At 33.6% G+C, this 23203-nt stretch overlaps 1 protein-coding gene and 1 long non-coding RNA gene across 2 annotated transcripts; both read left to right on the top strand.

Moving 5' to 3' along the window:
* The first annotated feature begins 1509 nt into the window (after positions 1 to 1509).
* Positions 1510 to 7401, top strand: LOC134709763 (uncharacterized). Its single transcript, XR_010106034.1, has 3 exons — positions 1510 to 1581; positions 2540 to 2642; positions 7371 to 7401. It is a non-coding gene; the product is annotated as an uncharacterized LOC134709763 (long non-coding RNA).
* Positions 7402 to 14606: 7205 nt separating this feature from the next.
* Positions 14607 to 22987, top strand: LOC134711071 (asparagine-rich protein-like). The gene is made up of 3 exons (XM_063571500.1): positions 14607 to 15102; positions 15315 to 15905; positions 22122 to 22987. Exons 1-3 carry the CDS (start codon positions 14607 to 14609, stop codon positions 22985 to 22987), a joined length of 1953 nt encoding a protein of 650 aa, XP_063427570.1.
* Positions 22988 to 23203: the final 216 nt, after the last annotated feature.

Here is a 23203-nt window from a genome sequence, read left to right as displayed (position 1 = left end):
TATAACTAAAACGCTTTTTTGACAGTGTATAATTAATTGACTTAAAATTATTAGCAAGACAAGGTTCAACATTGCTGAATTGTGTCGTTGCATAGTTAACATTCCGTTGAACTTGAAGTCGAATACTATAATATTGTTTTTCGCGAGTTCCTTTCTTTACTCCCCTTAATGTTTTCTTGACGTAATATGTCTGGTAGTTAGAAACACGCCGTGTTCCGAACATGTACAGTTATATGCAGAAAAGAAAAAAACTTAATCTGGAAGCACGATTCCGTTTTATAAAAAGCCAACTAAGAATAATCTATCATACTACGTAAGTCGAAACTTAATCGAACACATTTGTATAAAATACGCAAGGAAAAAAGTTAAGCACTCCCTACTATATTGCATCATAGGTGTCTTTATTTACCAAAAATGTTTATTTGAATATGAATATTGATTTTAACAAGACCAATGTTCCTTTAGAAAGTTGTGACCATACATGTGTGACTGGTTATTGAGATGTCGACGTATCATGTACGTGAACTATGGCCTTATACAAATTACAAAATGAAGTTCTCCCGCACTTCAAATTTGAATATTTCAAAAGTCCAACGATTCAAATTTTATCCACTCTGTGAACATGGTAAGAAGACACGAAGCTGAATGTCGGAGGCACAAAGGTGGCAGATTATCGGGATGCGGTCATCAGGATTATCTTATAAAGCTATTGAATGGCAGAGAGGCAACTGTAGTTAGCAGGTTTGTGCGGAAATACAATAACGTTAAAGACTTGCCAAAATCCGATAGACCAATGGTTGTATCTCATTTTGATAACTTCCTAATAGCGGTGTATATGAATGACTACGTGGCATCGTTCAAGTGCGGGTATAGCATTTCTTCAAGGTGAAGAAGTAATTGCTCTTCCATGGTCTTTCGTGAGTGCGGATTAAATCGGATAGCGCATATTTGGGACACGTTTGGCCGTCGGGTACAAGCAGACGAACCTCTTGTACAAAATTTATGTTAGTTGGAGCAGATGTGTACCGGGAATGACGGGAAATACTGCAACAGGAAATCCGGCGCTTAACTGGAGGGATGAGATGCAGGGTTGAAGCATGCATCCTATCACGTGTTGGTTTCACCCGATAATGAATGATGAACTATAGATATCCTAATCAGACTTACAATGGTCTTTTTCTAAGTGAAATGACAATATTATGATGCAAAACGAATTCAGAATGTCCATACTTAAAATGGACATTTAAGTGTTTATACTGGTATTTTTGTAACAATCTATTCGTTAAATTGTCATTTTTGTTGCAATTTAGTTTTCTTAAAACTAATGTTATGTCCTAAGCAGGCTGCATTACGTGTTTTGCCACCATTGGTTCCGGGATCCCACGACCCTTATCGTTTGTCAATAAAAATATTGTGTATTAATGAATATATGCCATATCAGAAAATCATTGGTATAGATGTTACAGTACAAATTTTCATCGAGTCTACATTACATTTTTAAATTATTTTAAAGTGGTGAAAAAACGCAGCTGAGATGCTGTCAAGGATATAGACTGGATTCGAATTCACAAGATTGCATTGGTAAATATTATATGAACATTGTTAGTATATTCTCAGAGTATGAATGTTGCTTAACCTTCTATTGGTCGTGATTCTTGACTTTATCGAAAAGTTCAAACACAATAATTGTTTACATATATGTATAGTACCAGAGGGACAGTCAAACTCATGAATCAAAAATAATTTTACAACGCCATGGTTAAAAATGAAAAGGACAAACAGACAAACAATAGTACACATGACACAACAAAGAAAACTAAAAAAAAAACCAACACGAACACCACCAAAAACTAAGGTGATCTACTACAATGTACACACTGAAGTTTTAAATGAAAATTTATGATTTACGCTTGAAAACGTGTACCTTTATTTTACCGACGTTTATACTCTTCAATAAAATGGACAATAATTTAACGTTAACGTAAACATTAAAAGAGGGACGAAAGATACCAAAGGGACAGTCAAACTCATAAATCTAAAACAAACTGACAACGCCATGGCCAAAAATGAAAAAGGCAAACAGACAAACAATAGTACAATAGTACAAATGACACAACATAGAAAACCAAAGAATAAACAACACAAACCCCACCCAAAACTAGGGGTGATATGCATCTGTTCGCTTCTATTATTTATTTCATCTTCCGGCATGTTCATTTTTGGTTTGTATAAACGACTGTTAACGTCATAATTCAACTACGTTTCGTACGTCTATATTTTCGCGGACCATCGCACTTTAGCGTATGAAGGCATCGGACTTTAGTCGACCATCGCACTTTGGCATGTCCATCGTGCTTTAGCGTTCCCATCGCACTTTAGAGTCCTACATATATTTTCAAAATTCCAAATACTTGTCTACATGAAAAACAAAACTGTAAGAATTTAAAGTTTTCACAGTTTAGTTTTAATGCTTGTATAATGATCTTTTTTTGCTGTAATTTATTTCGAACATTAAATGCATTCTTTTCATCCTTACTAGATTGTCCTAATGGGACATATGGTGTAAACTGCAAGGATGAGTGTTCAGACAATTATTACGGCCTTAGATGTAATTACGTATGTCGTTGCTTTGCAAATGAAACGTACGTATCAATCATCTATTATTTTAATGACTTACCAGGAGTCAATCAGCAGAAGACTTAAGCTTTTCAAATATCCTATATGTAATATAGATGGAATTTTTGTATACCATACCTTTGCCTTTTTAATGTAATTGTCATTTATTTGCTACGGTTTACTCCTGGGTTTTTAACTTTTAATTCTACCAATTATCTATAAGTTAAGAAAACAAACTAGAGGCTCTAAAGAGCCTGTGTCGCTCACCTTGGTCTATGTGAATATTCAACAAAGGACACAGATGAATTCATGACAAAATTGTGTTTTGGTGATGGTGATGTGTTTGTAGATCATACTTTACTGAACATTCTTGCTGTGTACAATTATCCCTATCTATAAGGATTGGCCCAGTAGTTTCAGTGCAAAATGTTAGTAAAAATTTACAAATTTTATGAAAATTGTAAAATTTTTCCATAAAGGGCAATAACTCCTTAGGGGGTCAATTGACCATTTTGGTCTTACTTTGCTGTAAATTGTTGCTGTTTACAGTTTATCTCTATCTATAATAATATTCAAGATATTAACCAAAAACAGCAAAATTTCCTTAAAATTACCAATTCAGGGGAAGCAACCCAACAACCAGTTGTCCAATTCATCTGAAAATTTCAGGGCAGGTAGATCTTGACCTGATAAACAATTTAATCCTGTCAGATTTGCTCTAATGCTTTGATTTTTGAGTTATAAGCCAAAAACTGCATTTTACCCCTATGTTATATTTTTAGCCATGGCGGCCATCTTGGTTGATTGGTCTGGTCACCGGACACAATTTTTAAACTAGATAACCCAATGATGATTGTGGCCAAGTTTCATTTTATTTGGCCCAGTTGTTTCAGAGGAGAAGATTTTTGTACAAGATTACATAGATTTACGAAAAATGGTTAAAAATTGACTATAAAGGGCAATAACTCCTAAAGGGGTCAACTGACCATTTTGGTCTTGTTGACTTATTTGTAAATCTTACTTTGTTGAACATTTTTGCAGTTACAGTTTATCTCTATCTATAATAATATTCAAGATAATAACAAAAAACAGCAAAATTTCCTTACAATTACCAATTCAGGGGCAGCAACCCACCAACCAGTTGTCCAATTCATCTGAAAATTTCAGGGCAGGTAGATCTTAACCTGATAAACAATTTCACCCATGTCAGATTTGCTCTAAATGCTTCGGTTTTTGATTTATAAGCCAAAAACTGCATTTTACCCCTATGTTCTATTTTTAGCCATGGCGGCCATCTTGGTTGGTTGGCCGGGTCACCGGACACAATTTGTAAACTAGATACCCCAATGATGATTGTGGCCAAGTTTGGTTAAATTTGGCCCAGTAGTTTCAGAGGAGAAGATTTTTGTAAAAGTTAACGACGGACGACGACGACGACGGACGACGGACGACGGACGCCGGACGCAAAGTGATGGGAAAAGCTCACTTGGCCCTTTGGGCCAGGTGAGCTAAAAAGACAAAAGGTTTAATGAGCATAACCAAAAACAGCAAAATTTCCTTAAAATTACCAATTCAGGGGCAGCAACCCACCAACCAGTTGTCCAATTCATCTGAAATTTTCAGGGCAGGTAGATCTCAACCTGATAAACAATTTCACCGTTGTCAGATTTGCTCTAAATGCTTCGGTTTTTGATTTATAAGCCAAAAACTGCATTTTACCCCTATGTTCTATTTTTAGCCATGGCGGCCATCGTGGTTGGTTGGCCGGGTCACCGGACACAATTTGTAAACTAGATACCCCAATGATGATTGTGGCCAAGTTTGGTTAAATTTGGCTCAGTAGTTTCAGAGGAGAAGATTTTTGTAAAAGTTAACGACGGACGACGACGACGACGGACGACGGACGACGGACGACGGACGCCAAGTGATGGGAAAAGCTCACTTGGCCCTTTGGGCCAGGTGAGCTAAAAAGACAGAAGATTTAATGAGCATACAACTGTATAGTCTGTGCTTACTTAGATATATAGTTTGTAGTGTTTTCTAGATGTTCAGGTTGGGTTTTTTTGTATAGAAAAATAATATAAAAAACAGTATCTTAATGTCAAATCAAAAATAACAAAAAAAATGATACTCAGTTATAATAAAATTAACGGTACCAATTTTCTTGCACCATATGCGCATTTCGATAATACATGTCTCTTCAGTGATGCTCGTGGCCAAAATATTTGAAATCCAAAGCTTATATAAAAGATGAAGAGCTATAATCCAAAAGGTCCAAAAAGTATAGCCAAATCCGTGAAAGGAGTCAGAGCTTTGCATGAGGGAGATACATTCCTTAATTTATAATAATTTATAAAAGTGTCTTTATTTTCATTAGTTTCCGAATAATTTGCAATATATTAATACATGCAAGTTCTCTTTTATTGCAAACATAATTTAATTAATTAATCAATTTTACAAATGCATTGCATAAGGAAATAAGTTAAGTAATATGGTAAATAATTAATAAGGGCACTACATGTAAAATGATGAGAAATACAATTTTTTATATATACATAAAAAAAACCATTATATTTACAAAGTCTCAATTTGAAATATTTCACTTTATTGTTCAGTTGAAATGGAGAAGATGGAATGCACTTCAGAATAATATACCTCGTTGATGACTCCTTGTTGGTATCGTTCTTCCAGTTGTTGGAGTCTGGTGTCTATTACTCTGTATCGTCGTCTTTTTGGTTGGGGGGCTCCTCCTACTGTAAACTGGATAAAGTTGCATTCAGTTAGTGCCTGTGTCTTCCTTCAGTAGCTCAATGATCTCGTAGATGTTAAGTAGGGCATGTTTGAATCTCTTCTTTAGTTTGTTGTGTCATCCTTCCAAGTGATTTGTGGTGCAGGGTCCTTCTGTGTAATATAGTGGTTCCATAGAATGCGATAGTTTTCAACCCAAAACCCTCTCAAGTAATCTGTAAATGAAGTTGTAGCTGGTATGTTTTCAGCTTCTCCAATGTCTCCTAACGTGTTGAGCTAAACAGTGTTTACAAGGTGGGTTAGAACAAGAGATAGTACTGCGGCTCTTCGTATCAGATGAGATGTGCTGTCACAGAAGATTTGAATGCTGGAAAATTTCAAATTTATAATACAATAATTTTAGAGAACTGCCCACAAAAGAGTCAGAATATGTTACCAGCTTGGGTTTATTGCAAAAAATGATTTAAAATTTATCAATTTGTTAATACTAGTAGATTGGAATAATAATTCATTTTTAGTACACATTTTTTCATATTTAAAAAAAAAAAATACATTATCCCGCCAAATATATATAAAATATAGAAAAGTTTTGCACATTTTCCTTGATTTGATAGCAGCATATTATATTCCTTTTCAATTTTGCAGGTAAAATAAAAGGTAAAAGTATGACTATAATTCAGCAATAAACTATACGGTTGTTGTCTCTTTGATACATTCCCTATTTCCATTCTCAATTCTAATTTTATAATTGTTAAAACAACAATTCCCTCTATTTTTCCATATACATGTACATGTAATCAAACGTGGGCAAACCAGGATGACACAATTTGCTACTATGTATATTGTTAATATGTCATTCTCAATTAATGATCAATTTTGAATAAATGATATTTTGCTTAACTTGGGTTTTAGTAACAGCAAACTTTGAGGAGTCTCCCTATAGGTTTGTTAAACATCATCTTGAGGAATATTGGCTGTTAAAAATAAATTATTTAAAAAATAAAAAAACATTTGTGTTTGTAAGTTCAAATAATTATTTAGGATTAAGTAATATCTACTGTGTAGTAATTTTATATCTGTATTAGCCACCTGGGGTATAGTACAGTATTATACAGCATACATGTAAGTGTAGAACCTATGTATCTCGTCTGAGGTCAAGGTCTACATGATCATTGTAAAAAATGGTCAAATAAGGAAGTGGATTATCCAGTTATTGGGAGGGGATATTAAAATAAAATTATCGCATGAGCTCTGAAAGGACAAACATCGTTTATTAGAAACTTTGAAAATATGTTGTAGCCTTTTGCAAAACCCCACCCATCTTCCGCCCAATTGTTATAATAGTTTAAATCATTATTCTCATTTTTTACTGTTTATTTCAATTATTTCATCTTGAGATACTGGATATGTGATGCTTCACAAGATTATTTTAATTGTATTTGTAGTAGTGGTTTACTCTTTATTACTGTAATGTATGATAAACTCGTTGGGACATTTTCTAAAGCCCATCTTTGCTTTTTAATGTCATTGTCATTTATTTGCTACTTTTGATATTGTTAATAATTATGTCATTTTCAATTAATGATGAATTTTGAATAAATGACATTTTGCTCAACTTGAGTTTCATTTTAACACAAAACTTAGCTAGGCCTCCCTATAGATTTGTTAAACATAATCTTTAGGATATTTGGCTGTCAACTTTTTTTCTATCTCAATGTCAATTTTAGCAAGTTCTAAAATACTAAGTAACGGAAATTGAAAGAGATATTGCAAAAATGAAAGTGTTTTCTAAAAACAAATGCAGAAAGGTCACCACCAACTTTACTGTAAAGTATACAATTAACACTTATGTCAATATACTTCAAACTTAATTTTTAAAATTTACTCTAAAACAACCTATAAATATGTTGATGAAATATCATTCATTAGTGCCAATTAAGATTCTTATGAGAACTCGATTAATTGTATTTACAAAATTTGTTATTATATTTTTTTTCTGCTTTCAGTTGTAATAAAGCTATCGGTTGCGTGGGACAACAATATGTAAATTGTAAGTTAATTATTCTAAAGATGTACGTTTTCAATTTGCCAAATTACAATTCATTCTTTATCACATAGGGCAGTTAATTAAATGTATTACACGTACATGTATATGATTTATCATATAAATATTTATTATTGCCAACACCAGCACAACGTCTTTCGATCACATAAAATAAAAGTGAAAATGAAAAAAATGCACATTTCACAGTACATATAACCTGCAAGAAAAATCCTTTTACGTTTAATTTTTTTTTGTAACTGTAAACTTGCCTCAATAGAAAAAAAAACACCAACTCAAAATAAATAAGTGATACGTTGTCAAATGATTTGGTAATACATGTTTCGTTTCCATTTTTAGATGAAAGCTCTATTACCACAGATAACGTTATAACTTCAGTAGTTATTGTAACAGTGGTCGCAGTTCTCGGTGCTACAGCTTTTGTCGTTTCATGGTAGTTTTAGTACTTAATATGAGTAACATGTATAATGTAGTGTTTTCCTCGGATTTTTTTTCTTTGTAAACCAAGCATAAAGCAGTGTTATAAATTACCTGTGAAATAACTATAATAGAAAAAGTACGTTAATATATATATCGACAGGTCGTCAGTCCTGACTAGGTAGTGAAACTTTCGAATTTATGAAATTGTTTGTACAAGGTTTATCAAAACAAAGACACTACCTATACATTGACTCCTTATTCATAAAAAAAGTCATCAATAATACTCCAGTCCCACTAGGCCACGATCGCACTACGATCTGTGAAAAAAATTGCAAATTTTAATGATCGTAGTACGATCGTGTAGATCGCAGTAAGGTCGTATCACGGTCGTGGTGAGGTCTTCAAGATTTTGATGAGCGTGGCTAACTTTGAACATGTTCAAAACAATCGTTGTGCGGTCGTGGTGACATCAGATCGTAGTAGAAGCGTAGTGAGAGCGCACTAAGATCGTAGTAGGATCGCAAATGTCGCTACCATCGCAGCGAGAGCGTAGCGAAAGCGTGATTCTTTTCAGAGAAACTGCGCTACGATCTCATTGCGACGTTATTACGACATCACGTTCCTACTGCCACCCAACTACGCTTCCACTACGACTATACCACGCTATTCACGACCATAGTACGATATTAGCACGCCCTTGCCGTCCTCATCACGATCTTCTTACGACCTGACTACGTTCATACTACGATCATCATTCTCAATGTCATTTTCGCATTAAATATATTAAATATCTCACGGTTTTGTCTGTCTGACTTTATGTAATAGGGACTTCTTGTTCATTTTGTCTTACGGCTCAACCATGCTTCTTGTTTTCATATAGATTAAACCATTGATTTTCCCGTTTGTATGGTTTTACACTAGTAATTTTGGAACTAGACCCTTTATAGCTTGCTGTTCGGTGTGAGCCAAGGCTCCATGTTGAAGGCCGTTCCTTGGCTTATAATGGTTTACTTTTAAAAGTAGTTACTTGGCGAAGGAGAGTTGTCTCATTCGCACTCATACCACATCTTCCTATATCTATTGACACATCTGTGTCATTTCTGCTATCGTTCACTTAAATATCGTCATATCAGCTTTATAGACCAGCAATAGGTTTTAATTTACGTCGGATTGGTCGGTCCGACATAACTACTTGATCGAGATTCGTTACTATCAGAGCTCCCTCTGCCTCTAAATCAAACCCTACCACCACGCCCACGTGTTCGAGTAGATTTTTGTGGCATGACTATTGTTTTCGAGAAGACGTATTAATCAGAAATAGAAGGAATGGAACTGTATACATATGGAACACGATGTTGACGTTATTGCTGAGAGCGTAGAATAGATCGCGGTATAATTGTAGTAAGAACGTGCTATAATCGCAGAAGAAGCGTGGCAAGATCGGTTTGCAATCGGATAACTCGTGGTACGGTCGTAGTGAGAACATGATGAGCGTAGACAGATCTTGATAAGCGTAGTGAGGTCGCACAATAAGCGCGTGGAGAACGTGGTATAATCGTAGCAAGGTCGTTGTAGAAGCGTAATGAGGACGTAGTAGCATCGTGAAAGCATCGAAAATTTACATTTTCAAGCCGCTCATACCGCGACCTCACCACGATCTTTATTTATTTCAGATCGTGGTGAGCGTGGTACGATCGTGGTCTTGTGGGACTGGGGTTTAAGAGAGGGTATAATGAATGCTATGTTTTTAGAGAGTCTGGTGTGTTTTCCGCACAAGTATCTTATTCGATAATAATGAAAGAAATGCCTTACTATGCCTGAGTCCGACATCTCCATGGATGAATTTTTAACGATAGTAACTTTTAACTTGAAAAACCCAAGTTGACTGCAAGGTGTTATCGAAAGTTTTTCATTCATCCATTTCCATGTCAGGTAGGGCGAATAGGCTGATTGTTATATGTTTTTTTTTCATATTTATTTTATTATAGAAAAACCAATAATTTCATTAATTGTCACTTATAACAAATTGAATGTTCATGCCGACTTTTTAACTGTATTTACAATTTTTTTTTTAATCATAAGACATTGATGAAACATGCAAAATTAAATAATTAAATCAATCGTCTATCTATTTACGTTTCTCCAACATTTGATAATTATACTAAAATATTCAACATTAGGAATAAGGGGGTCGTCTTAAGGACTAGCATCTTTATATTTAACTCTTACTCACCTTTCTTAGTTCTTACCTAAAATATTGCAAAACGGTATATTGTTTTAAGAAATATAATGAAATATTAAAAATATTAACAAACATTTGTTTTATATTAATTGTTTTTTCCCTATATTTTTGGTCAAATATAAACAGAAACTGTTACATTATTATTTTTTATCAATTAAACAATTGAAAATTTAATCATAAAAAAATCAATGAATAAACAAGAAAAATCAAACTAAATATGTCCTTAAAAGTTACCTAGAAATAATCTCATAATATTTTTTTTAAAATGAACTTTTATTAAACATAATATGAACAATTGTAATGTTCACTGACTGTTCCTCATGTTAGTAATTCCATCTTTAAGTTTCTATGTTTTTGTATTCGTGTTACATGTAGATATTTAAATCTTAAATGATGCGCAACAACAAACTTTTGCTTACTTAGAAAGTCACTGATATATTTAGTTTTCTAGTTCGAAGAACCAAATATCTTCCGATTCGATCTGTCTGTAAGTAAAAAAAGCCGAAGTCAGTTCTCCTGGTATCTGGTATGCTGTCTAAACAGTCGGAAGAGTCAGTCGTATATAGGTTCACTTTTTTCCACGTGGGTACATCACGCCGTGAACTATAGGACGTTCAACTATATGGGAACTGACTAAGTTAATTGTGAGAAACAAGGATTCTCAATTTGTTACAGTCCCCTGAAGATACATTAAATATATCGTTCCATTTGCAACAACTCTAAACAAAATACGTTTGATTCTTCATTTTGTTTTCTAAAAGAATATCCAGGAAATGAAGACATGATATAGCGAACAATGTTATTTTCAATCATATAGAAGAGCCATGATAAATCTTGCACCTTTTTTATATACGATTTTGATATAAGTTTCATTAAGGAGTTCTGCGCATGTGTGAAATAAAATGTCGACTATTTTTTCGCTCCTCAAATTTTGAATTTCAAAATGGATTATGATGTATATATGTGGTTTTGACAAAAACATTTAATTCATTCTGGTGGAAAATAAATAGACAGCCTTTATGAATCCAAAGAAAAGTGATAAACCAAAAAGGAAAAGGAATAAATCAAACGGACAGAACACAAAAGCCCTAAAGAAAGATGTACAAAGAAAACAACGAAATGCGTATTGGCAATACATCGAAGATATTATCACTCCTCAAAACGATGAGAAACCATTTGAGGGATCGAAGAAATTCTGGTCTTTTGTTAAACACAAAAGGAAAGAAAAGATTGGCATAACATCACTTATGAAAGAAGGAAAACTGTTCACTGAACCAGCGGATAAAGCGAACATCCTTAATGCACAATTTCAATCTGCATTCTCTGAAAAAAGCACTTTCACAAAAGATCAATTTATATCATCTAAGCGAATGAAAGCTAAAAATACATCACCAACTATGAAAAACATAACCATCACAACAGAGGGCATAGACAAACTACTGAAAAACCTGAACCCAAACAAATCACCAGGTCCGGATGGAATATCACCTAGAATCCTCAAAGAACTACATAGTGAGACAGCACCTCTCCTACAGTTATTGTTCTCAAAATCCCTAGATACTGGAGTGGTTCCAGATGACTGGCGTTCAGCTAACGTGTCTCCGGTTTACAAGAAGGGCCAAAAGTATACTGCTTCAAACTACAGACCAATCTCACTGACGTCAATTTGCTGTAAAGTGATGGAACATATAATTGTATCATCAATTATGACCCATGGTGAAAACAACAAAATCCTGTACAAATTGCAACATGGTTTCAGGAAAGGCAGGTCCTGTGAAACTCAGCTCATCGAATTTATTGACGACCTAGCTAATAACATGAACATGGGACAACAAACAGATGTGCTGATAATGGACTTTGCTAAGGCCTTTGATAAGGTCAATCACAGTTTACTAGTAAACAAACTACATACTTATGGAATAAAAGGCAACACAAACAGGTGGATAAAAAACTGGCTGAGTGGAAGAACACAAACTGTTGTACTAGAAGGATGCAATTCAACATCAGTCCCTGTTGACTCAGGAGTACCACAGGGCTCAGTCCTTGGGCCAAGCCTGTTTCTATACTACATCAACGATCTGCAAGAAGATTTAAATGCTACAGTTCGTCTGTTTGCAGATGATACCATCGCCTACCTGACAATAACATCAAAAGACAGTGGAAAATTTTTACAAGAAGACCTTGATAAATTAGCTGAATGGGAACAACTATGGTGCATGAAATTCCACCCCGACAATTGTAACATTTTGGAGGGTAACAAACAAGAAAACACCAATTCAAACATCATACAACCTCCATGGTCACAATTTAGAAGAAGTGCAGGCAGCCAAATATTTAGGTCTCACCATTCAAAACAACCTAAAATGGGATCAACACATACAACAGATAACTGACAAAGCAAATAAAACACTCGGATTCCTGAGGAGAAACATCAGAATATCATCAACAAAAGTAAAGAGCCAAGCTTTTATCAGACTAGTAAGACCACAATTAGAATATGCCGCATCTGTTTGGGACCCAGCAACAAAAGAATCAATCTACAAAATAGAACAGATACAAAGAAGAGCTGCGAGATATGTGACAAATAAGTACAAACCAACTGCAAGTGTCACAGAAATGATAGACCACCTAAAATGGAAACCGCTGCAACAACGAAGAAAGGAAACCAGACTAGCAATGTTCTATAAAATAGAGAATAATATGGTAGCAATAGAGAAAGAAGGACGAGTCACACCATCAGTAAGAAAAGGGAGGAATATACATTCTAAGGCATACCAAGTACCGCACTCGCGTATTGATGCACACAAGACATCATACCTACCACAGACTATAAGGAACTGGAACGCCTTACCACCAGACATCCCACAGGCAGAGACACTAGGTGCCTTCAAGGCCCTAGTGTCAAACCTCTAGAGCCTTGGAGGCTCATATTGTTATTTGCCAGTTTTTAAAAGTTTAATTTAAATTCACTGTATATAGTTAGTTCCACAGTCTTAGTTCAACAATTTATTTACTTGGATGTCTTCTCCTGCAAACGGAACTCGTCAGAAACATATATAGCAGAATCTTCAGTTTGTTGAAGGAGGCTATTATCCGACAGAAACAAGTGGTGAGAAACCAAATAAAAGGCAATCAAATAGTACTCACACTGATAGTAATAGTGTAACCAAAAGTGTAAACAAAAGTAAGAATCTTAAATCTACTGACAATCCAATTAAACCTGTGTCAAACATGTCGATACAAAGTACTCCTGTTCACGAATCTCCAATGGTCGAACATAATAGAAATTATCAGCAATTCCATAACATTCAGAATCCAAACTTCTTGCAAACCCCGCCAACACCATCAACCCTAGGTTTTTTTCCTGGTACCCCTCAAAATACTTACATGCAGCCAATGATTCACTCGAATATGAACCCAGCTTTCATAGATAACGGAGGGAAAATTGATCTTTTAACCCAAAAAGTAGACATGATATGTGAGAAAATATCAAACATTGACAAACTTACCGAAAAACTTAACAAATTTGATATAACGGTAAACAGTATGGTTAAAGGTATCGAGAGTATCAATAAACGAGTCGACGAGGTTGAAAAAGGTTTGAACTTTATCAATGCAGAATTCGAAAATAACAAAAAGGATGTCCGAGAAGTAAAAAAAAACCTGACAGAGATCCGCTCTGAAAACGAAGAAGCAACCAAAACTATTGATAAACTACGAACAGATTTCGAAGATCTCAACGAAAGACAACTAGATCTCCAAACTAGGTCGATGAGGGATAATTTGATTTTTACGGGTATCCCAATGTATGACGAGTCGGAGGAAACAGAGAAAACTATCGAAAATTTTATGACAGTGGAATTTAAAATGGAAACATTACCGAAATTTCATCGAGCTCATCGTTTCGGTAAAAAATTCACCGAAAAAAATCCTGACGGTTCTATTAAATTTGTTACTAAACAAATAGTATGTAGATTTGTAAATTTCAAGCAACGAGAACTCGTACGGAAAGCAGCTAGAGAATTAAAAGACACAAAATACGGCATAAACGAACAGTTTCCGAAGGAGATAAACGACCATAGGAAAGCACTGTGGCCCCACTTTCAAGAGGCACGTCGTCAAAGGGAAAAAGCTTTCTTCAAGAGGGACCGCTTATTTATTGAAGGGAACGAATTTACACCAAAAGACACCACTAAAGAAATGGACACTAACGAAAGACAGACACGTTCACGCCACCAATACAACGAACAAGGAGCTCGACCGAGAGAATTCAACCAGTCGAAATTTTCACAACCCCGTAGAGGACCCCGAAAAGGACAGAACTAGGAATACCGTGGAGGATTGAAAAGTACCGTTAGAAATGACCAGTGTAAACAAACTAGCGACCTTCACTCTTGTTCATTACCTGTAAATAAAGATATTGATGTTCACAACAAAACTATTGAAATCCTTTCATTAAATGTATGTGGTATAAAACAAAACTTTTGTATCCTGAATTTAAGTCATTATTAGATAACCATGATATTATGTTTAACAGAAACAAAACTAGATGATGTAGACGAAATAGATTGTGATAATTTTATTTTTCATTATAAAAACAGAAAGAAGCTAGCAAATCACAAATCTGGTGGTATTGCTTTGGGTTTTAAAAAATACTTAGACAAGTATATTAAATATATTCAGTCAGACTGCCAATTTGTACTTTGGTTTAGTATAGACAAAAAAGTTTTAGATTTACCAAAAGATGCTATTTTTGGAATTATATATATCCCACCGATAAATACTTCATATACATCAGAAGATGCATTTACTGAAATTGAATTTGAATTACAAAATTTTTGTAGTAAAACAAACTATATTACTATGCTTGGTGATTTTTATAGTCGCACGGGAAATTTGTCTGATTTTTATAACATTGATAAAGATAGTTCTTTTGAAAATAATTTCACAGATTATAATGAATTAAGTGATGTTGATGTTTTAGATGAACTTGGTATACCAAGACTGAGAAATAGTATAGATACTGCAGTAAATGGGTATGGAAGAAATTTAATGATTTTTGTAAAAATAACAGAATGTTTATTCTTAACGGTAGACTGGAAGAAAACAAAACAGGTAGTCCAACTAGTAGAAATTCTAGCGTTATTGACTATGCGTTGAGTTCTACTCATTTTTTATACAACATTTGTAAACTTGAAGTGTTAAATTTTTGTAAACTATTTTCAGATGTACACTCTCCTTTGTCTCTTCAATTGTATACAAATAATGAAATACAAGACAAATTATTAACAGAAACACTTTGTTGTGGTGACGAAAGAGTAAATAAATGGAAAAATGAAAAATATAATGAGTATAAGAACAATATAGATAGAAATAAGGTTGATGATATATGTAATAGATTGTCTGCATATATAAATGATGTAAATAATGTTACTAAATATGATATGAATAACATTGTTACTAAATATGATATGAATAACATTGTTACTGATATTTGTGATACTTTAACCGAATCTGCCAAGACAACATTCGGAACTTCGACATTTAATAAAACTATGTTTAAGTGCTCAAAGAACCAGTTTAGTAAAGACTGGTACAATAAAGATTGTAAAAAAGCGCAACGAGAATTTAGAAAATCTCAGAGGTTATACAAACATTATGGGTCGAACATTTTTAAAGAACGACTTAGACAAAGTGAATTGCATTATAAAAAAGTTATGGATGTTAATATCAAGAATCATAATACTGAAATGAGTAAAAAGATGAAGGGATTGAAAACAAAAAATCCAAAAGAATTTTGGAAATTGTTCAATAGAGGTAGAAAAAGAGAGAAAAGCAATATTTCACTGCAAAATTTATTTGATTTTTTCAAGGACTTAAACAAAAAAAATAAGTTCGAAAATGAGTTTTTGATAGAAAACGATGTAAATTCTGATACAGTAAATGAAAATTTGAATTGTCCAATAATCCGGGAGGAAATTTTGAAAGCTGTAAAAAAAGCTAAAAATAATTAATCACCGGGTGAAGACCAAGTAATTAATGAATATATTGCTTCTTCTCTTGATTGTATGGTTGATATTTATGTATATTAATTTAATATTGTATTTGATACGGGAATCTTGCCTGAGGCTTGGCTTATTGGAAATGTAATACCTATTTTCAAAAACAAGGGGAGTAAATTAGACGCCAAAAATTATAGACCGATTACACTTTTGTCTTGTCTTGGGAAAGTTTTCACGTCAATTCTTAACGACAGACTTGGGGATTTTATTGAAAATTATAACATCTTATACGAAAACCAAGCAGGTTTCCGGCAAGGTTATTCCACAACAGATCATGTTTTTTCATTACATGCTTTATTTGCATTATTGCGGGTGAAAAAGAAGAAATTATTTTGTGTATTTGTCGACTTCGAAAAAGCTTTTGATTTTATCCATCGAAACTCTTTATTTTTTAAACTGATATTAAACCATGTGAACGGAAAATTTCTAAGAATTATTAAAAATATGTATGATGATGTCAAATCTAAAATTGTTCATAATTCAGAAGTTTCTGATATTTTTGCTTGTGAAACAGGAGTTAGACAAGGGGAAAACCTTTCTCCTTTGCTTTTCTCCCTGTATCTAAATGATTTACAAGAATTTTTAGAAAACTCTAATATTGAAGGAATTCAGTCTGTAACAAAAGATATTGAAAATGAACTTTTTGTATATTTTGATTTTTTTCTGTTATTGTATGCTGATGATACAATACTACTTTCTGAATCTAGCCATGATTTACAATGTATGTTGGACAAATTTTCAGAGTATTGCAAACAATGGAAATTGAAAATTAATATAAATAAAACGAAAATTATGATATTCTCAAAAGGTAGAATACCTAGAAACTTATTATTTAATATAGATGGACATGAAATTGAGATAGTCAGTAGTTATAAATATCTTGGTATTGTATTTTCTAGAAGTGGCTCATTTCTTTCCACCAGAAAATATCTTCGTGACCAGGCGATTAAAGCAATGTATGCTGTGATAAAAAAATCCAGATTAAATAACTTGTCTATCGAGTGCCAACTCGATATGTTTGATAAGGCTATTGTTCCTATACTAACTTATGGGTGTGAGATATGGGGATTCGAAAATTTAGATATTCTTGAGAGAGTTCATTTGCGTTTTTGCAAACATACATTGAGGTTAAAAAAATCGACCCACAATTTTATGGTCTATTGGGAATTGGGAAGATGTCCCATTTCTGTTACCGTCAAGTCACGTATGATTAATTTCTGGTGTCGTTTACAAGAAGGAAAAGAGAGCAAAATATCATGTTTATTATATAAGCTGTTATATGTAAATTTTAATAACTATGGTTATGATAGTAAATGGATATTATATATAAAGAAAATTTTTGATGACTGTGGAATGTCAAATATATGGCAAAGTCGCAACTTATTTGAGAAACGTTGGGTTGTATTGAGTGTTCAGCAAAGATTAAGAGATCAGTTCATTCAAGAATGGTCAACAGAAATGAACACTTCGCCCACGGGGCTGTGTTATAGATTGTACAAAAATGTTTTTAAATTTGAACACTATTTATCAGTTCTACCATTTAATTTATTAATAACCTTATGTAAATTTAGATGTAGGAATAACCGTTTGCCCATTGAGACGGGAAGGTGGCGCAACATACCAAGATCTGAAAGATTGTGTCACCTTTGTGGCTCAGCTGACATTGGTGATGAATACCATTATATCATGTCTTGTAATTATTTCAAAGATGAAAGATGCAAATACTTACCTCATTATTGTATTATAAATATAAATGTTATCAAATTCAAACAAGTATGTTCAACCCAAAATATTGTTGAACTTGAGAAACTTTGTAGATTTATTAAATCTATTTCTGTGAAAGTCTATCCTCCTGGTTCATACTATAAGTTATATGGTTCGCTACTGACCCCCTACGGATCCATAGAGGGTTAGTAAAATCCATAGGGGGTGAGGCCGGAGTTGTAAAATAAACAACAAAACACAACAACATTAATAGATGACGTCACCATTACCGCGTCACGAACCCCCTACGAAACTTACTAACCCCCTACGGTCTCATAGGGGGTCACCACGTGACGGCGTTAAACCAATCACAACGTGATAATTTACCCGCGGTGCGATAAAACTATATGTTTATTTATCATTTGTGTAAATATTTATCATATTAGTTTTGTATTTCACACATGCTATATCTTATATATGTTATATATATTATTGTAATATCTTCTCTGTAACTATGTATTTGGTTTATGAGAATAAAGATCATTCATTAAATTTCAAAAGATGTGTACTGTGTGCCTCGTCAAAACGCCATTTTCAGTGCAATTTTTTTTTCAAAAGAACATAATTCCTGTTAAAATTGATGTTAGGCACTTATTTTAGAACTGGTCAAAAAGTAAACTGATGTAAACCCTTCATACACATTTAAAGAAAAAATGTACAATGCAATTTCCAATAATATTTACATTTTCCAAGAGACTTAACTGCTGAATTGTTTTATTTTAAGGAGTATCCAAAACGAACCATCCTTATTCTGACATTATCCATCACTCATGACATTCATATATGCAACAAATAAACACAAAAAGGCATATTGTGCTACTAGTACGATATTTTTTTTTCATTCTTGTTTGTCTAATGCACTTTAGACAGACAAGAATGCCAAAAAATTATCATAGCACAATAACACAATGCCATGATTTATAGGTACATAGCCACGTCATATATAACAATGAAACACAAAAAGACATATATACAAAACACAGTAAATAAAATGAAAGACAAGTTAGGGTGGCAATATTGTTATATTCTAGTCAAATTTTTCACAAAAATTTCTCAGGGGATATTTTAATCCTGACATTAGTTGCATAATAATAACTAAAAATTACAAACATGGATTTGGATGAAGAACATTAATCAAATGAATTAGACTCGATGTCTTGATATGAATTTAATTTTACAAATGTTTTAGTAATGTAAGATTACAATAAGTTGTAGCTTTGATTTAATAGTTAATTGTGTAATGTTCAAGAAAGGAACCCTGTTTGCTATCCCTTGATTATTATAAAATTGGTTGTTGGAACCTGTAAAAAGCATGATCAATAATATTCAAAAGACGATTGTACACACTCTGTAAATAATCTAACATTATAATGTTATCAGTTAAAATTTGTAAAGGAACAATAACAGTTTTTTTTTTAGGAAGTGTCGCCACAGATTGAAGAGTACAAATCCTATTAACTATCGATTAAAAAGTATGTGTGTTTTTATTTTCCATTTATGGTTTGTAAATCTATTGTATTTGTGGATTTTTAAAAATCAATCAGAAATCAAATGCGTTTATTACACAATATAATAATATTGCTTCCATGAACATTAAAGAAAAACTGACATTCATCTCTTTTTTAATGGGAGAAATTTTAGGCCATTGCCATTCCTCCTCCACAGAATGCAGACAAAACGTACACATTGTAATGCTGTTCTCATTGTGTTTTTGTTAGATGTATTTCTATTTGTATCCAGCAGATGAGTTAAGCTTTAGTTTTTTCAACTATTTTTTTAAATCGGTCTTGTGTTGTACTGTTACACCTCTTTCCCAGGTAAGGGTGCGGGTTTGGATCCCGCTAACAAGTTAAATCCTGCCGCATTCTGCATGTATGTGCCTGTCCCAAGTCAGGAGCCTGTAATTCAGTGGTTGTCGTTTGTTGATGTGTTACATACATGTAAATGTTTTTCTTTTATTTTTTGTACATACATTAGGCCGTTAGTTTTCTCGTTTGTATTGTTTAACATTTGTCATTTCGGGGCCTTTTATAGCTGACAATGCAGTATGGGCCTCGCTCTTTCTTTAAGGCCGTACAATGATCTATAGTTGATGAATTCTAAGTCATTTGGTCTCTTATAGAGAGTTGTCTCATTGGCATCATACCACATCTTCTTTTTTATACATATAATTACTTCCCTCATGTCCATATCCTACTCCGCAATATATATCTATCAAAATTGCACTGCAACTTATTGCATATATTTTCCGTATTTTCTTTACAAATGATTGTTCTCTGGAATGCTTTTTAATCGGCTTGGATTACATAGAAGAAATTGTTGGACCACATTGTGTTCATTTTTCTAATTTAATTTGACCCATGGATATATTTTATATGAATTTGCATACATTATATTTTTTTATTCCGAAAAACCGTACATCGATAGAATAAATCACAACAAAACTCATAAATCGGGGAAAGCATTATAGTTGTTGTATAATTAGTTATATGTTTATTTAAGGCATGCCAAATGAAATGATTAATGCAATTAAATTTATTTTGATCTTCATAAAACAAATGGTATTTTCGCGCTTATATTTCTTGTTTTCATTCAACCATATAACGCTAATTTGCAATTCCATTCTAATGCAGGTGAAACGCGAAATAGATTGGATATGGTGTCATGGTAAGAATACAGCACACCATTATCAATATGCAACACGTCTACAAGACGTAAACTTATTTCAGTATACTCAAAACATTAGGAAACCTTACCCATAATAAGCAGTCATATATGGGCGATCTAAAAAATATACAAATAATCATATCCAAGGGCAAATCGCGTGTTTCAATCATTCCTTCAACTGCTACAATCCTACAAAATTTCTTTTGCAACTAAAATATGTGTTTGACCATTTGGTCTACGACCTACTACATAAAGTCACGCACCATATGCGAAGGGTTCATGGTAGAGAAATGATGAGTATACAACACCAGACTAAGACTACATTTATATATATATATATATATACATCTTCATGCCTTATATATCATGTACTGTAGTACGCCGCTAGATTAAAACTGACGTGGAAAGGTAACACATGGCCAGAGAAAGCTCTTTTCTTGAGAGCCCAGGTGGTCGTGTGGTCTAGCGGGACGGCTGCAGTGCAGGCGATTTGGTGTCACGATATCACAGTAGCATGGGTTCGAATCCCGGCGAGGGAAGAACCAAAAATTTGCGAAAGCAAATTTACAGATCTAACATTGTTGGGTTGATGTTTAGACGAGTTGTATATACATTATGTACACAGCCATGTATCACCATCATTGATGGCGATCCGATGGATAAATCTGTTGTAGAGTTGTCACTGACTCAGACGTACTTATGTATATATATATTTAAAAGAAATATTAAAAAAAAACATGTTTAAAACGCTGCATTTTTCGTATGTCCCAAGTCAGGAGCCTCTGGCCTTTATTAGTCTTCTATGATTTTTAATTTTATTTTATTCATATATTTCGGAGTTTAGGTTGACGTCCATTATCACTGAACTAGTACACATCTTTGTTTACGTGCCAGCTGAAGCACACCACCGGGTGCAGAATTTTCTCGCTGTGTAGAATACCCGTCGGTGGCATTTGACTGCTTTTTGCTCTTTAGTCGGGTTGTTGTCTCTTTGACTCATCCACCATTTCCATTCTCAATTTTATAGTTTCAATTTAAGCCCAGCAATGTAAGATCTATAAATTTGCTAACCAGAAAATTTTTGAAAATGTTTGTTCTTTCTTAGTGAGATCCGAACCCTTGATTATTTGACATCCAGGCAACTCCACCCAAAACTACTCAAACAAAGAGGTTATGTAAAACTTTGGCTTTCTCCTGTCGAGTTATACCTTTCTTGGTCGGCTTATCAAGAACACAGTATACGATGTATAAGGCATGAAGGATGGTATATATTTAAGCATATCAGCTATGACATTTCCGTCGTTAATGAAAACTAATGTCATAAAGTTGTCAAATGTTTAGACGTTAAGGCATAATAAATGGAAATTTGAAAGATTTTATAAGGAAATTAGCTACCGTTACAACCTACAATGGAATAAAACGAATAGCTATAATATAATACTTATACCTATTTAAATGAATTGTTGTGGTCTTTTTTCCCCCCATTTTTAATCGCTCTTTTTTATAATTCGTAATTAAATATTCTTTAATTTTATTGAAGGGACACATCCTGTATTTGCCCGAAGTCGTCAAAACAGTACTGTAAACATTGAAGATGATGACCATTACTCAGAAATCAGAGAATCGATGATGGTTAGACCTATGACAGTAAATGGAAGAAAACTTTCCATTAGATCCTCGTACATTGATTCTGACGATTCTAATGATCAGTATCACCGTATAGAATTAGCAACGTCATTACAAAAACCGAATCTAAAAAATTCTACAAATGAGTACACGACACTAATTGTTGAGCCGTTCCTGCAACCGAAAAACAACAACATATATGAACAACTTCTGATTGATGAATCAACAGAATCACAAAGGAACACCGACAATGCAATACAAGCGAGAGTCGTAAAGAATCACAGCAATGCCTGTTCCCCTCAAAAGGATTTGAACACAACTGAATATTCCGACAAATTCAATTCGGTAACTGAAGGTGTTTACACAGAGGATAACGTTGATAACTGCACTGAAAGAGAAACGACTGCATATTCTATGCAAATGCCTTTGAACTTGTCTTATATTTCAGACAAAACTGATTTTGTTACTGACATTCAGATATCCAGCGACAATACAACATATGCTAAAGAAGTTAAGAATTCTGCCAATGAATGTTCTAGCAAATTGCATCTTAACACGTCAACTGGAATTCCCGACAATTTAAATTTTGTTACAAATAACAATGGGGAAATAAATGAAATAAATATTGAATCAAAAGCTTACACTGAAGGCAACGAAGGAGATATGACCACAGAGATTGAATTTGAAAGAAAAAACAGAAGTGATGAATTTGAAGAGAATAACAGCAATACAAAAGTAGTACTGAATAAAATCACGAATAATATGGTGACACTCCTGTAGTGACCTCTGTTTCAGTAGGAAAACAAACGATTTTTATAGACTTAAAATATTGTAATGTCTTAAATAGCCTTCCGAATGATTGCATTTTAGAAAATGCGACCACTAGCGTGAAAACAAAAATAAAAAAAAAACGAAGTAAGGCATTATCGTGAAGATTAACGACATACATGATATGTCGCAAACGTTGAGATCGTAAAGACTAGAACTTTAAATCTC

The sequence above is a fragment of the Mytilus trossulus genome, chromosome 3 (genome assembly GCF_036588685.1).
Source record: "Mytilus trossulus isolate FHL-02 chromosome 3, PNRI_Mtr1.1.1.hap1, whole genome shotgun sequence".
In the NCBI taxonomy this organism is placed as follows: domain Eukaryota; kingdom Metazoa; phylum Mollusca; class Bivalvia; order Mytilida; family Mytilidae; genus Mytilus; species Mytilus trossulus.
Note: the sequence above shows the minus strand (reverse complement) of the source record. Positions and strands in the feature narration are given on the sequence as shown.